General features: G+C 39.7%; 1 protein-coding gene across 4 annotated transcripts in view; it reads right to left on the minus strand.

The window, feature by feature from the left end:
- Positions 1–936: 936 nt before the first annotated feature.
- Positions 937–16,781, minus strand: part of TMEM131L (transmembrane 131 like) — an 80,936-nt gene continuing 65,091 nt past the window's right edge. For 2 of the 4 annotated variants that reach the window (XM_063422935.1, XM_063422933.1), the window contains exons 25-35: positions 16,053–16,669; positions 13,821–13,975; positions 12,414–12,538; positions 10,700–10,857; positions 9,634–9,819; positions 8,577–8,655; positions 7,451–7,533; positions 6,015–6,135; positions 3,821–3,909; positions 2,844–2,986; positions 937–1,349 (exon numbers count right to left, since the gene is read on the minus strand). In XM_063422935.1, the coding sequence (XP_063279005.1) occupies positions 1,071–1,349; positions 2,844–2,986; positions 3,821–3,909; positions 6,015–6,135; positions 7,451–7,533; positions 8,577–8,655; positions 9,634–9,819; positions 10,700–10,857; positions 12,414–12,538; positions 13,821–13,975; positions 16,053–16,669 (2,035 nt within the window). In that variant the 3' untranslated portion in view covers positions 937–1,070. Of the gene's footprint in view, positions 1,350–2,843; positions 2,987–3,820; positions 3,910–6,014; positions 6,136–7,450; positions 7,537–8,576; positions 8,656–9,633; positions 9,820–10,699; positions 10,858–12,413; positions 12,539–13,820; positions 13,976–16,052; positions 16,670–16,781 lie in introns of all 4 variants that reach the window. The other 2 variants (XM_063422934.1, XM_063422932.1) reach the window with 1 other exon arrangement.

A 16,781-nucleotide genomic window follows, 5' to 3' on the forward strand; every position in this document is an offset into this window, starting at 1 on the left:
GTAATGCCTGTGACCACCACAACACAGAATTCGGTTCTGCCATCTCTATGGCTCTTCTTTAGGCAGTTGTACAGGACTGCTACTGGATCTGCTTTTACTCTCATCAGGCCTGACAAGTGCACTTGTGCCAAGGACATTTCTGAACCTAAGGGATGCCCTCCTTTTGATGTCTAGACACATTCTGCCATGCAGAAGAAAAGGCTCTACAGGAAGGGTAAGCAGAGACATCTTGCATGATGGACTGAGTCCTGGCATGGGTGGCAGCACGTCCTCACCTTTCCTACTATAGAGTTTCAGCCTCCTAACATGAGCCAGCACAATATCATTCTGTTTTGGAGAGTGGTGTGAATTCTCCTCTCAAAGAAATATTTCTTTCAGTTCAAGCTTTGGCATTTTAAACAAGTGCAATTAAATGCACTGAAAATGCTACTGCAACAAGAAGGCTAAAAATAAAAACATTAAATGCCAGGAGTCACAAGAAAAGTCCCTGGAAGAAATGACCACTTACCCACACTGCACAAGCACAACATTGTCCAAGTGACAGCTTGTGTTTTGAAGCCAGGTAAACAAGCCACAATTCAGCCCTCTTCCTACTGCCAGAAGTCAGCACTCATGAACAACTATATCAGCACTAGAAGTGGCACCATTTGCAGACTCTCTGATCTGCATCAACAGGTCGGTCCCCAGTTACTATTTGGTACAGATGCAATTACTTATGGGTGTAAGTTTGTACCTACAACTGCTAAACCACTCATAGTTTATACCACAGAATGTAAACTTCAGAAGAGTTGTGCAGTATAAGTTTGTGGATGCTCTTAAGAACTTTTCTGTCCCTAATCACGACCAAATATTTGAATTTTAAATTTATAGCCTTCACCTGACAATAATAGGATCCTGAATATACTGTGCTTTTTAAAATGCACTGAATGCTCAGACTTCAGTAAAAAAAATTTATTTTCAATATAAAAGTGCCAAAATATTCACCAACATTGTAATCTATTCAGCAACCAGCTTACTCTAGTAATCAAAATCGCAAGCATCTTTATTCACATTTTTAAATCAAATTCCTTTCACACATTTCCACAATAACCCGAGTCCCTTGAAAGTGGGAAATTTGCATTTCGATTGGCTGCCGTAGTCCATATGTCCAAGTTCATGTAGGCACGGAAAGGGTTAAACCTCGGATAGTATTCCTGCTTACACATAACTGCCTGGTTCTCCACGTGGGCTGAATGTTGAGTGGTGGCACTGACAGGGCAGCAGCTTTCATAAACATCACTCTGAGGTGCCCAGATGGAACCAAAAAGTCCAGACATTGGAGACAAGCTTCGGGTGCTTGAGAGGTAGGGCTGCAGGGCAAGATAAAACCAGCATGGGAAACTGCAACATGGACCATTTGCCAAGGAAAATCTGGAAATGCTAAGTATTTAATGGGAGGGAAGGAAGCAGCATTTATGCAGAAACTTAAGAAATCCACAAGTAGAAAATTACACAGGAGATTACAAAGAAACATGGCTGCCAAAAACAGTGCAGCAGCATTAATACATGTGTGTTTGTGTTTAAAGGCCCTTCACTGAATGAAGCCACATGAGCTCTGCTCTGCGTGGCACAGATATTACTCTTAACAACAACATACCACTCAATTCTGGTCAGACTGTTGAGGAAAATAGAGAAATGGAAGACACACAAAGATCACCATGCATACGTGGAGAGTTAAAATTAAAAGAGAAGGACATCTAGAAATGAGAAGAAAAGGGCTGAAGTATATGTCAGTCCAGAAAGACTGTGCATGTTGGGAACAGAAAGGGATATTCAGTGTGAAAAATGAGACTATAATTGGGACCTGGGGAATTTAGTTAGAAAATTTTGAAAGCTTGTAAAGAACCTCCTGGAGGGCAAGATGTGTTAGTCTGCAAGGAAGTCTCTCAGCAAAGGTCATGGAAGTCTTGGGACTTTTAAAACTGAATGAAACATTGAAATGTATTGTGGAGAAAAGCTCGCCAGGGAAATGAATTGAATTATCTAATGCATTTTCCAATCTCTACCTTCTGTGTTTCCTGGCATTCCTGAATAAAATATGAAACAAAGCCATGCTTATTTTACGAAAAATTCTTCTACCAGTTTTACCACTTTTTAACACAGAAGGATTTTCCTTTTTTCAGTTGAAAATCTTTTGTCTTTTATTTGGTTAGCTTTATTCAAAATAAACCTACAGCAAATGAAAAACAATCAAAATTCTAAAACAGAGGATTTCGAAATATGAGCAGAAGAGAAGAAGGTTACAATTAAAGACCACCTTGCACTGAAGTTCCGACACTGCACTACGGGATGACATAAACATGGCTAGTCTGGAGTATAACGAGTCAAAGTCAGGATTCTGAAATCTGCACAAATCCAGCTTAAATCACTTGGATTTTCTACCAAAAAAATCCTCTGTCAAACTCACTGAGAGCAGCTGTCCATTCAGCTCTGCAATTTTCAGATCTTTCTGGGTTTTGCTGTCAGCACTTTTTGGGTTTTACCCTCCACTGAACATGTTGATTTTTATAGAAAAAAGTCTCAGTAGACTACGTAAGTCCAAAATGTTTTTCCGTATGTAAGCTGATTTTAGTCAATTTTCAGGCAAAAGGATCATCTTATAATTTTGCAGACAAGGTCAGTAATATCCTTGACAAACAGCTGGGAAAAACCTGGGCTACCAGTGCCAGCATTAAACACATACATCAGGCTACTTAGGAGATTCATGAAGAACATGTAAGCAACAGGTAGGGGAAAGACAGGAATACACTAGGAAGGCTTTGAAGGAGCAGACAAAGGCAGCCCCTCACAATGACAATACTCACTGTGGAGTTGACATAACTGGCAGGCTCCCAGGCAGGCGGCATGTTGGGAGGAGCATTCCAGGTGGAGGGACAGTTCTGATCAATGAAGGCTGTATTCTGCACTGCTGCCGTACCTGGGAAGCCACTGGGGTAGTTCATGTTTTCTGCAATTTATAAAATCAGGAAGACAAGCTAAAGCTTTTGCAACATAAAACACTGCTAACATTTCTGTGGAGGAACGCTGAATCTTCTTGAGAGTGAGCCAGGCTGGGACTGACCTAATCCTTCAGTGACCTCATGCAGTGTCAGGGTAGCACAGCAGCGAAGCATATCAATTTCTGTCAACAGGACTACCACTCTGTATTAGGGACCCACTAACAAATTGTTATCAGGAGGACAGGATAAAGACTTGGCAATCCCTCTACTGGAGAACAGAGTCTTTATTAGAACATGCATGGCAGAACCTCCCCAGGCCTCACCGCCAACATGTCTCAGCTCTAAGCACCCGAGGGATCAGCAATGCTGCCTGGGATACAGCAGTCTGACCTTTCATTATTACTTAGGTAGGTAAAGCTAAAGAATTCTAGATTACTGCCAGTGTGCTTCCCAAGCCAAGAAACTCTAGCCTGGAAAGATAATTGGTCACAAGAGGCCTTGTATTTCACACACTGGAAGGCAGAAGCTTGCCAGAGGGGAAACAAAGAAGATTGTGCAAAAAGATATGTGTAATACTGTAGGCACAAGCATTTCTCTCTATTCCCTCCGAGAGCCCTGCATACTGCCTTTTCAGGCTTAGTAACTCTACACAAAGGCCAATCTTCTCATCCACCACATGCAGTCATTGTTTATTACTAGAGAGCACTCAGCTGGAAAATGTAAAGTCCACTTAAGCAGTGAACACCAGTGTGTGCACAGACCAGCTCAGCCTTTTGTTCTGCGAAAGGTGAGAGGAAAATAACCATGCTCTGTGATAATTAATTAACTTTATTTCATCTTACCTTCTGGGAAAGCACCATATTCATTCATCTCTAGTGGACAATACATGTTGGAAAACTGGCTGTCACAAGCTGCATTCCAGTCAATGAAGCTGTCTCAAGAAAAAGAAAAATCTGCAGTCATAAACAATTTGCAGAATTTCTGAAAATTATTTAGAAATACTTATTTAATGTACAGCTGTTGCATGCAAAATGCCTGCAACTGATCATGAGGCTTTTCACATTCCACTTGTCAATTTTGCCAGTATCTACTCTGCACCACTACATAATCACAGCACTCTCTCTCTCACAGAGCTCTTTTTCCTCTGGGAAAATGAACAACTTGTAATGATGCTACCAGAATCCTACAATGCCTAACTGGGTTCAGATTTCTTCCCTGTAAAAAGAAAATAACTGTACTTCTTCCCCACAGACATGGATAATGTGATTTGAGGCAGCAGAAGAAGAAATAATACATTCAAATGCTTGAGAATAGCAAATAAAATGGAGATTTCTATTTTCCCAACCAAATGTGCTAAAGTACCGTTAAACTGTGAATTTTCTAAGCTACACATAGATTTCTAGGAGTTATACTTCTTTAGTTAAAATAATTTCAGAATTTCAAGAAGATTTTTTCAAAAGTAAGTCCTGAAGACATGTCAGTAGTGAAAATAGGCCCTGCTATGCAGCAAGTTTGAAGTAGTCCAGCTGTGGATCCAGTCTGCATAAGGTAGGCATAATAAAAGAATTTCATATGAACCTACCCTACTTCAATTTTACTATTCAACCAAGCAGTTATCTTAAGTTATTACTACTAAATATCAATAAATAATTGTATGGATGTGCATGTATTTTTGCATATGAAGTCCAAATCAAGATAGGCGTACAAAAGCAGTCACAGTAGGTTAAGGCTGGAAGGGACCACAGTGGGTCATCTGGTCCAACCCGCCTGCTCAAGCAGGGCCATCCCAGAGCACACGGCACAGGATTGTGTCCAGATAGTTCCTGAGTATCTCCAATGAGGGAGACTCCACAATCCCTCTGGACCATCCATTCTGGTGTGTGGTCACCTGCACCCTAACCATGTTTTTTCTTATGTTCAGGTGGAACTTCCTGTGCATCAGTTTCTGCTCACTGCCTCTTGTGCTGGTGCTTGGCAGCACTGAGCAGAGCCTGGCTTCATCCTCTTGATGCCCTTCCTGCAGATACTGAGAGACACTGATGAGGTCTCCTCTCTGTCTTCTCTTCTCAAGGCTGAACAGGCCCAGCTCCCTCAGCCTTTCCTTGTGAGAGAGATGCTCCAGACCCTTCAACAACTTTGTAGCTCTTTGCTGGACATGCTCCAGGAGCTCCCTATCTCTGCTGCACTGACCATGCAATCCAGAACTGGACACAGCACTCCAGATGTGCCTCACCTGGGCTGAGCAGAGGTGCAGGATCACCTCCCTTGCCCTGCTGGCATTGCTCTTCCTAATACATCCTAGGATTACATTGCCCTTCTTGACCACAAGGACACTGCTGGCTCAGGGACAGCTTGCTGTGCACCAGGACCCTCAGGTCCTTCTCCTGTCATTTTGGATGACAGGACACAACTTGAAGAAGTGGCGATATTTCACTGCTGTGTGGTGGCAGAGTATTTCTGCTCTCTAGTTTGTGGCACATCTTTCATTACTAAAATTTGCTGTGTGAGCAGTGTAAAATACAAGAACTAATAAGTTCATTACTACGGGAAGATCAACCCAAATATACACAGAGCCTGAAACATACCAACTTGTATCCCTAAACCACCTTTATAGTGGAATATTTGTCTTTGTAACAATGTCTGTCCTGCCATTTAACACAAGTACACACTGCATAACACACCACGTGGCACACACAAGCTATGCATTTAGCAAAGGGGCAACTGATTTCAAAGCCAGGCCCTCTGCCTGCAAAAATAGTGAAAGGATAGCTTTCCAAAAAGTATTTAATTAAACTTGAAAAAAGTTCTAGAATAGCTATACATAAACAGGTACAGCAGGGAATTTGTCTTAGCAAAATTAATCGTGATGTACCTGTGGAAGAGCATTAACAACTAGAACTATGATTGAAGTGGCAGAAAGACTTCTATTTTAACTATCATCCGCCTTTACAAATATTATGAATAAAGTACAGTCCTCTGAATTACAGAAGCCTGAACAAAGCATTATCTGTACTTTTTACATAAAACATAACTTGCCTGTTGTGGACAGAGGGGGTTTCTTGGATCATACATGGTATATTATTCTCAAGGTTGTAGTTCAGACTGTTTGCCACGCAGACTGGCTGGGCAGGCCACAAGTCTCCTGTTGGGTAAAGACCTAAAAAAGGAAAGGGGAATGACATGCAGAGTAACAGGAAGGAAACGCTGCAGATTCTGTCACACTGACACTTTATTCTCAGATCCCCAATAAGGACTGTCTGCTAGAGAAAAAAATCCAGAGCTACTAAGCCTTCATCACACTTCTTGTGATGAAGGCCAGTCTTTAAACACATCTCAATTTTTTTTTTAATATATGTAAGACTTGAACTGAGAAACTGGAATTCAACAGAACATGAAAAGTGCCTACTGAGGGTCCTTAAGCATTCAGTTGCCAGTGCCAAGGTGGCACACTTCCAAACAGCAGGACAGACAGCAGGGATGCAATCCCCACTGGCGTCCTTGCACCCACTCCTCAGTCAGTTCCACCTCTGAAATCCAACTACACAAATACAGCAGGAACAGGGTCAACAGGGTCAGGTTTCTAACAGACTGGAGCCATTCCCAACCAGACAATTTGTGAACTCAGTAAATGCTGCATTTAGCCCCTAGGGCAGGTATTCACTGTGCTGCTCTTCACGGACTGAGTGTCCTGACTGCCCACAGGTACTTGATTCCCATCAACTCTATGAGAACTGGCAGCCACAGAAAAGAAAAAATCCAAATTAGCAATTTCCATGAGACAATGGTTGCCAAGTTGGCTCTATTTCATTATTTTACATGATACATACTAATATTGCTACCATTGAAGAAGGTTAATCAGCATTTGTATCCCATCAGACACAGGTTAAACGTACAGCAGAAGGGCAGGGAGGGCTGCTGCCCAAAGAACCATGGGTCCTGACCAGCTTTCAAACTCCACCTCACCATGTAGCATGATGCCTTTATGAATCCGATTCAAAAAGCTAATATTACTTTCCTCTGAGGTACAAACAATGAAACAGTGCTACATAATCTCACTCATTATTGCTTTCAAAGAGAGCAAGTCCCATCTGTGGAAATTTAGAGAGAAAGAGTAATGTTTGATTTGATGCCAAGCTTCACTTTAACACAGCAAGCAGTGCTCTTGATCTCCCAGCTGCATTGCATCCTGACATTAATCTGTGCAAAGCAAGAAGGTGAAAAAAAGAAAGAATACCTAGAACATGAGTTGAAAGCTAAATGCTGTCTCCACACACAGGAGATGCAGCAAAAATCCTCAAGGTTAGAAGCAAAAACTGTCAAGGTTTTAAGCCTTCATTTGCTAACTTTGCTTAGAAGCAAGTCAAGTTCTAGTAACAATGTGTCTGTCAAGTTGGTGCATGGGTTATTAGCACATTATCACTAGAACTGCTTGACAAAGTGTGAAAAAAACAGCTTCAATTGTCAGTACTGACCTTTATTTTTGTCAGGATCTGCAGCTATGTCAGTGAAACTGGGACACAAGGTTTCAGGATATTGAGGGATGCTGTTCATGTCTCTGCTGAATGAAAAGAAAATTTAATTTCTTAAGTCTCATAATCCAAACTATTTCAAATGAAATATACAGAGATGTAAAAAATATTTCTAATGACCATCATGACTACTTTTGCTTTCCCACTGTACTGATTTTTCCTGTTTCTGAATTACCATTGTGCAATTTTTAACAGGTTTTTTTCCAATTAAAAGTCAGCTACCTATCACACATGCAAACTGAATAAAATTAATACCCTAATTACCCCATTTTTATTATCCAATTATCAACCTATTGCAAATTAATTCAACAGCTATTCTCTAAAACTGGAAAACAAACAATGGTTCATGGAGATCAGTAGGACCTCTTACAATGTTTAAACAATGTTCAGGTAAGTTTACTTTTATGTCCATGAAGACACATAGAGACACATGAGCATGAATTTGATATTCATCAAAACTCATCAAAGAAACTAGTCAAAATGAATAAAAGGAAACATTTTCAAGCACCAGAAGCCCAAAGGAAAAGGATTAGATTATTTTTCCTAGAGAAAACAGAGAGAGCGGTAAATGAGACGTGAAATGAGGATTCATAATAATAAAAATTGTAGATGCTATCTCTACTACAGTAAAGAGGGAGAAAAGAAAGTGAGGGAGGGAGAAATCGATTTTCATGCTGTATATCCTACGAGAACATTTTTCCCATCAAAAGAATAGCATCAGCTTGAAAGTCTTATTCCCATCTTTTTTAAAAAAAATATTACTACTTTAATACAACTAAGCAGTAATGGAAATATAGTACGTTTTTAGGATCTGGAAGAAGTGAAGTGGTAAACTAATTTCCACTTTTTTTCCATTTGGAAGCTTATATTGTATTTATGCAGCATAATCAACTTTGCTTATATATTTTCATGGACTGAAGAAGATTCTTCTTCCAATTAATAAGTACAATCAGATGATCATAAAAAAAATTACCAAGTAACAGGTAGATATTATTTATCAAACTGAGACAAGACTTCAAGCTGGTGTTTTTTCTTTAATGCCTTACAGGTGTAGATTCAATTTTTTTACCTGGTATTGCAGATGTTATGAGACAGATTTAGAGTGATAGGAGTTTCAGATGGAAAATCATTTTGTGAAATATTCTCTCCTAAAGAAAAGAATGACTGTGAAAATCAAAGATCCTTAAAAAAAGAAGTATGCACAGAATATACATACACACAAATAGAATCATCAATGGTGTTAATCAAATTTTCTTTCACAGTAGATTATTACTAACTGCAACAATTTCAAGGCATGCTGCCTAGGTCCATCATCTTAACATGTATTTTATGATTTAGAAGTGATTACCACAGTCTTAATGAAGAGGTTCCTTGTTACTATCAAATTAGTCTGAATTTAGAATTATTTATTTTCTTTTTTTTGAGAGGCATTATAATTTGAACAAAGAGGAAAATCATATACACGTGATTTGTTATCTATTAGATCACAGGTTCAGATAGATCACAGACTATAATTTAGTAATGCAAAGTTTTATGCACACACAAATACATGTGGAAGTTTCTGGATATTTTTAAATAAGTCAAACCATCTCTTTGCAGCACCCAAAGCCGAGTTTTCTGGTGTAAGTTCAGCACTTTAAAATTTCCTTCTAGTGCCAGATCACTCTGGATAATTATGGCAGTGACTTTCAACTACTTCAGTAATATTTAGGTATTCAAGAACCGCAGTAATGAACCACAGATCCCATTTCTCATACTAGTCTAGTGGCTCAGATGTTCTGGTTATTTATGCCTCAAATACACCTTTCCAAACCCAGCATCCTCAGATCTGAAATAAATTGCTTTGGCTAGTTACTCTCAGTTCTCCCATCCTTCCTTGACAACTAACTGTGCATGACAATTAACTGCATATTGCTCACTGAAGAGCCTGGCAGTCATCTTCATGTCCCCAAAATGTGTGGTACTTCTTGTCAAGTACAAAGTTCAGTACTTCTCTTCTTGTGTGTCTAAGAGGTGCTCTACAAAAGACAAGCTATGTGTCCCATGCTATGGCAGGCCTTTCCACTCAGCAGGAAGGCTAGAAACTCTGCTCAGTACTGTGAAGAGGTGCTGTTTGCAAAACTTACTGGACGGAAGAAAATGCCTGGTAGTAATCATTGGCTTTTTATCTCCATCTGAACTGCTGGTACTGCTCCAGCTACCCCAGCTCCCACGACTTGCACGAACACTTCCCGATGAACTTCCACAATCTGAGCTTGAATCAGAACAAAACTTCTCTAAACACTTCTTTTTGGACCACTGATAAAAGTTTTCTAAACAAGTTGGGGGAAACAAACAAACAAACAAACATTTAAAAACCCAGTACAACATTTAAGGAAGTCTTGTCAGGGAAAAGTAATCTGAATCATGAATTTACAAGGATTCTCTGAATGTACTGATGAGATAGAAAATAGCATTTACTGATCACTTCAGTAACTAAACCAGCCCCTAATACAAGGAGCTTCTGACCTACATTATATCCCAGTAAAATGAATGCAAGTGAGGATATAATGCTGCTACAGGTAATAGGTTGAAAGAGGAAGTGCATACTGTTCTTTGAAACATATACTTAATACTTCAAACATGAAACATATCCTGACTGTAGGAACATGCATACTAAGAGCAACAACAAAATGTTGCATGTAATGAATTAGTAAGTGATAGATTCGCTTTTCTTATTATCTCATCAGAGCTGCAAACAACAATCCTAGAGAAATTGGTATCTTTCTTCACATCTCCTCTTCCCTGAAGTCAGGGAAAACAGATGATAAAAGCCCTGATGGAAAGGCTGAAAGCAGGTACCCAAGCTAGTGTTGTTTTTTAAAAGTGATACGGTTGCTTCAGTTAATAGTGGCTTTCTTTTGAACACAAAAGCAGACTATGAATGAGTCTGTCTTTCCTTCACCAAGAAATGATGGATCATTGCTTCAGACTGATTTCATTTTCTGGTCTGCACCACCAACCAACCCCATGGAGAAGCATGCAGAGCCCTTCAGAAGTGAGCAGTTATTTCAGGCACTGCATCATACCAGTCCTGTCATCTTCGTGTTCAAAAGGGAGAAAAGCACATGTCTCTCAAGTAAGGAATGCTCTACTGCCACAAAATCCACACTGTATTTCTTTCCCCATTTTAAGAAAATGAAGATTGCATACCTGTTTCCCCCTGTATGGACAAGCTCCCAGCTTTCTGGTCTGCTTTACAGTTTTCCCCATTACTCTGTGGACACCAGGCTCTCATTCCAACATTCGCTCTCTGATCCGGCCTTTCAAATTCTCTGCACATATGCTTCAACTCACTCTGCTCAGGGACCCTAATAGAACCACACACAGAAAACCATGTTTGCATTTTACATTTCATCTGCATTTTTCCTTTTCAGGCATTAAACACTTCAAGTCACATAGGTATCAAGGCAAAGTGCAGGGGAAGCAGTAGGTTTGGAAACCTTACTCCCCAGCTTTACAGAAACCTAAAAAACCTTTCCCAAAATGAACCTTTTCCCCAAAAAATCCCACCACACAGACTACTGCTTCTCAGGAGGAGAGGCAAAATGACATGTGCATATTTAACTCCATTCTCTAACATACTTGGCAGAAGGCAATTAAATGCTGCAATGATAAGCACAGTCTAGCAGTGTACAAAGATCGAGATACAAAGAAAAATGTGCCCTGTGTTCATTTCCCTGGAATAATTACAGTTAGAATAAAAACACAATTTGAAGCAATCTTAAATTTTTGCTAGTAAAAGTGAAATGAAATTTCTGCAATATCATAATCAGGGAGTATTAAGGAAAAATGATTACAAGTCAGCTGTCAAATTTCTGCAGAAATGGAATGGTTCCATTGTAACTCAGAAAGTAGTAACTGCTGCACTGGTTCAAGGAACAGACACTGAACTTCAGTATTTCACTACTCATATTTTATCCTTCCTACCTACAAAGGTGTGCATCCAGCAAAGATTTACACATGTACTCACTTCCCACAAAATGAATAGAAATTTCTGTACAATGAGTTGTAACGGCCCTTTCAGATTTACAATCTCCTTTTAAAGTCCACTGACCTCAACAGAAGCACTCCCCATAAAAATTAAGTCTGTGAAGTCTCTGTAGGATTGTGACCTTATTTCAAAGGGCTGGGGAAGGAGTAGGGGAAGGAGTAGGATTTCCTCAGAAGTGTTTCTATTCTAGCAGCATTGTAACTAGTATTTTTTAATAATCTGAACAAATAAAATTTAAAATATATTAAAAAAATTAAAGTAATTTACAACTGACTTTAAAATGCATTAAAACAATTCTCAGGAGAAAAAAACCTAACTTTCCACAGTGCTCACTCAATATTCTTTAGAATCTAGTGTTGCTCTCATTTTTTTAATCATTACAGCAAAAATGCAAGCTGCTGTCTCATTTCTACACGTCTCTCTTCCAAAACTGGTAGAGGACAATATTCTCCCAGGTACTCAATATAGCAGATGACTCTCCTGAAGGTGTAGTAATTTCAACGATTTTATTTTCCTTTTTTCACTAAAGAAAATATATGACTGGAAACTTCCCCATACAATACACAAGGAGAAGGAAGCTAACCATCTCAACTTCAGAGACAGCACGTTCCAGATTCTAACAGAGAGCTACCACTGCTATGCAGAATGGGCTGCATCTGTATACATGCAGATTTACAAACAGAATATCTTTAAATTTTTTGTTTTTGCTGGTTATACTTAATACTGCACATTCCTAAAAATAAATGCTCCGGCCAGGATGAAAGTGTGTTTATTTAAATAGATAAAGCAATCCTGCCTAATGTACCATGCAAAACCTGCAGAAACACTACAGCAAATCTAGGTTTCCTCATGATTCGGTGAGGCAATACATACCTTGTAGATATATTTACATTCTTCTTCTTATTTTTCCTAGATGTTCTATTCCTATTCCAATTCATATTTGATACATTTCCTTCCTTTTTCTCCTGAGGTTTCTTCTTCCTATAAGCATCTTCTTGCTAAAGGCAAAAATACAAGCTGAGACAATACATACATTATAAAATGAACTTAACTTAGTCAATGAACTCCACTGGATTTCTCCGGACAAAATGACCCAACTCAAATGCATAGTTACTTCATGATTTAGTGGCTTTCCACAGCATATCCTCTTTCCAGCACCATCAATTTAACCAGCCTTTCCAAGACTCTGTCCATCAAGACAGCAAGAGATCACGAGAGAGAAATCTTTGAATTCCCAAACTTAGCATTTTCCCTTTCACAGCATCTAGCTCTGACTTTCAGAGAAATTAAAAAATGGGGGGAAAAAAAGTAAAGCAGTCAATAAAATTCCCAATGTGCTAAAAACAAGAAACATCTGCCAGATTTATGATCAGCTGGTGTGCAAGTTCAGCAGCAATAAATCCTCCCTTTCCTCAGCAGCTGAGGGGGGTGGGGGTGGGGGAAGGCATTTATTTGAATTACAGCTGAGGAAATTATGTTATATATATATAACATAATTATGTTATGTTATAAGTTACCAAAAAAATACTAGTTATTTCAAAAAATGCAAGAAACAAACTGAGCATCATCAGCCACACATGGAGAGAAGTTTGTAACAACAGTTCCCAAAGCAAGACTAGACCATGTCTTTTCTGATATATTCCCCCAGCCATGTAAGCAATTCTCCCTTACATCACTTTACCATGGGATTTCTATCCAGTGGACAGAATACAAACATAATCCAGATTCTCAGGTTTAATTGCCTGACAGAGCTCTTTTAGTGTTTTATGCTGCCTGCAACAAAGATACAGTCTGATGTGTTTATCATACTCAGAAACCACGGGTGAAGGATCCTTCTCAGCAACTTCACAATCTGCTAAAGGGCTTCTGCCTGCTGTACTCACACATGCAAGTTTCTGATGCAAAGCCCTGGCTCTGGAGATCAGGCCTGCAAACAAAGGCCGATATGCCCACCTCCCCTGCCGAGAATGTTCCCACATCATTAGTGTGGCTGACAGCTGCCATTAGTTTCCAGTACGCTTGTGCCTGCTCTGACAGTACCAATCTCTGGCTGTGATAAGGCTGTTTTGATTTTTACCCAAACAGTTCACCATTCCAGAAAGCAGCATTAATGCACAATGGACATGGGACAGCACATCCGCATACTTCCTCATTAATCTCATTTATAGTATTTCAGATCTGTGACTCTACATAATAATCTCTCCATACAGGCACATACCTATATGTGTGTACATAAACCATAAAAAGATAATTTTAAATTTGAAAAGCAACAATACAAACCTCAGAAGAACTAATCTCCTCTTTTGCACAGCATGGAGTCTCTTCCTTAGGTACCTTATTAATTTTTTTCTCTGTGGAAGGCTTTAGGTTGATTTGCTTTCTTAAAGTTTCGCAGTTTTCTGTTTCATTCCTGAGAGGCACTTGCTGGCTATTCCCTACAATTAAACAATAACAACAGTTTGCATGGGAAGAGAAGGGGCTCACAGTCATAACCACATACCTTTCTTTAAAAACAGCCTTGTGTTGCTTTCTATAACACTAGGAGACTAACGTCTAGGCTGATGATACCGAAAATTTCAAAATCAAAAGCTAATGCTGTGTAAAAATTCTTACAGCAGTTGCAAAAAGTAGTTTTGTGTTGGTTCATGGTCGTAAGCACACCACTCCCAGTGCATTCACAGATTACCCAAGTCCTGTTCATCTCATCTGAATTTGAGCTACTTGGGGCTCAGCCATAGGTCTGTAAGGTAGAGTCTGAACTAGAGAACACTGGGCTAAAAAACAAAGAGAAAAAACCCCTGCAAGTTGAGTGGGGAGAAAGGACAGCCTTTATTTGGTGCTTGACACCTCTGAAGTGTCCTCGCATTCACGACGAAGACAAGTCGTCCTGTCTTCAGCATGGGTTCCACACTGTAAGTTCTTTTACTTGAGAGGCTTGTGAGGAAGAATTATTTTGATCTAAGAGTCCAAAAAACAAAAGCTTCAAGAGGACACCTGCCTCAACAACAAGCTGAGTTGCTCAGCTGAGTCACATTCCTCTGCCTGGGCCAGACCAGGCCAGGGCAGAATTAACTTTGCCTCTGATCAGTTCCAGGTATTTCAGAGATCCTCACTACATCCACAGTGTAGCCTCAGCTATTGAGGCTCTCAGCTGCTCTGAGTGAGAGATGTCATCACCTAATGAACTGAACTAGCCTTCTCAACTGGGAAAGGCACGCCCAAACATTTTCACAGTTCCTACCAACCAACTACAGCACCCCAGCTCTGAGTCAGACACTGTCTCCCCCTCTGGAGCAGGCAGCCACGAGGACTGCAAAAGGATCACATGTGAATGAAACACCAGGCAAGGGAGGCTGCCAGAGCTCTGAAGAACACTGTTGCTCTCCAGCATACAAACATGCGAGTACCCAAGCTCCTGAACTGCCTGTCTTCACAAAACCAGGTCTGTAACTATAATCAAGATACAAACACTGAAACATGGCACTTTTTAGATTTAACATATCCTACTAAACATCTTGAAACACAGAAATACATGCCTAACAGTGCACAAAACCACAACTGCTATTAGACAACAAGGGAGATTACCTTTAGTGCTTTACTACTGAATACACTGAATGATCTCTTAATTCAAAGCAAAGAATAAGCAACGGTGCATTTTAGGAGCATATGAAGAATCTCAAAATACCTCGTAAGATGAGTGAAACTATCTTGCCTTCACCTGAGACTGCACACTTGTACCTACTATAGCTCACAGATAAAACCACAACAAGAAGCAATGAGCCCATTGTAACAGCTACACAAGACAGCAGGGCCTGTAATCTCACTCTGATGGCTCACTCCCTAAATAAACTGCCACAGCTGCAGCAAATGCCGGTTTCACCATTCGGTTACTTTGCCAGGTGCCTCAGTAAAGCATGCTCTTCTGCTGTTCTTAAAATTTTGTGAACCTAAGAGGTAAGACTTTCCAGGCAGCTTAGCCCCACAATTTCAAAAAAAGAAAAACAAGATAAAAAATACAGCTATGAAATTACTAAGGAAAACAGTGATTTGCAGATTCCAACACAATAAAAGTTCACATTATTCTGATGTCAGGTTCTTGATATTTTAGGTGGTTTTATCAAAGGAGTTCTGAGTATTTGCTTCTGAATGTGCTTGCTTGGTGATTCAAGCACCACATCTTCAGTGGACCTGAAAACTGCAAACTGGGATCCTTCTGGATATCTGACAAGGGCAACTTGTGTCTTATAAGCAGATCTAGGACATCAATTATTTTAACACTTAAAATAATATGCTAACAAACTTGAAATCTGTAAAACCAAGCAAATTTTTGATTTATGAAACTACTTTAAATGTAAGGTGCTTCCTTAGGAATGTAAACAGACAAATCACAGTGAACACATAAGAAACACCACATTCCCATGTCCCACACAAAAGACAAGATCCTGATCACAGTGAACTCATCAGAACATTTCACCCAGTAATTTAGACTGATAGAATTTGAGAAAAAATTACCACTAATTTTCCTAGGAACTTCTTGCAGTTCCAGCTGTTGTTGAGGTGAATTTCTGGACAACTGACTTTCAGGTAGTTTCTTGGGCATCTTCATGGAACAGAACTCCTGTTCTTTGAGCTCAGCTAGATTTTCTGAAGTTTTAAGGTTAGTTTCCTTAGGAAACATACATGTTTGAAGATCTTCCTTCAGATCACACTCTGAAGAATTACTTTTAATGAGAACTGTATTTTTCAGTGTACTTTCTTCTTTACCCAGAAAGTCTTCTGGAAGAGTTAAATTCTTGTTAACGTTTATGCCATTTGCATATTTCAGAGTTACCCAGTTCTCACTGACAACATCAGTGCAAATGTCCTCTTTTGGTGCTGAGATTTGGTTCTCTACAATCTGATTCTGTTTCTCATCAGCAGCTGCAATGGCACTGCCAGCTGCTGTGTTTGGTTTCTGCTTACTGTAGTAAACTGAACATTTGTGTTTCTTCTGAGAGTGGCTGTAGGTTGCAGGACTTCTCTTTGCTGCACTCTGACTTCGGCTGGAAGAAGTGCCTACAGACAGGAAGCCCTTCCCTTTACCTTTATCTGAGGAACTATAGGAATCCATAAATGTCTTGCAGCTTCCCCTGGAGAAGAAAAAAAATTGGGATTTGTTTTTCTTTACAAAGCCATCATGAATTCCTTATGAGATATTGTTCTAAGAAAAGAAAGGGGTGCATATTCACAAGCCATGAAATT

The sequence above is a fragment of the Prinia subflava genome, chromosome Z (assembly GCF_021018805.1).
Source record: "Prinia subflava isolate CZ2003 ecotype Zambia chromosome Z, Cam_Psub_1.2, whole genome shotgun sequence".
Lineage (NCBI taxonomy): Eukaryota > Metazoa > Chordata > Aves > Passeriformes > Cisticolidae > Prinia > Prinia subflava.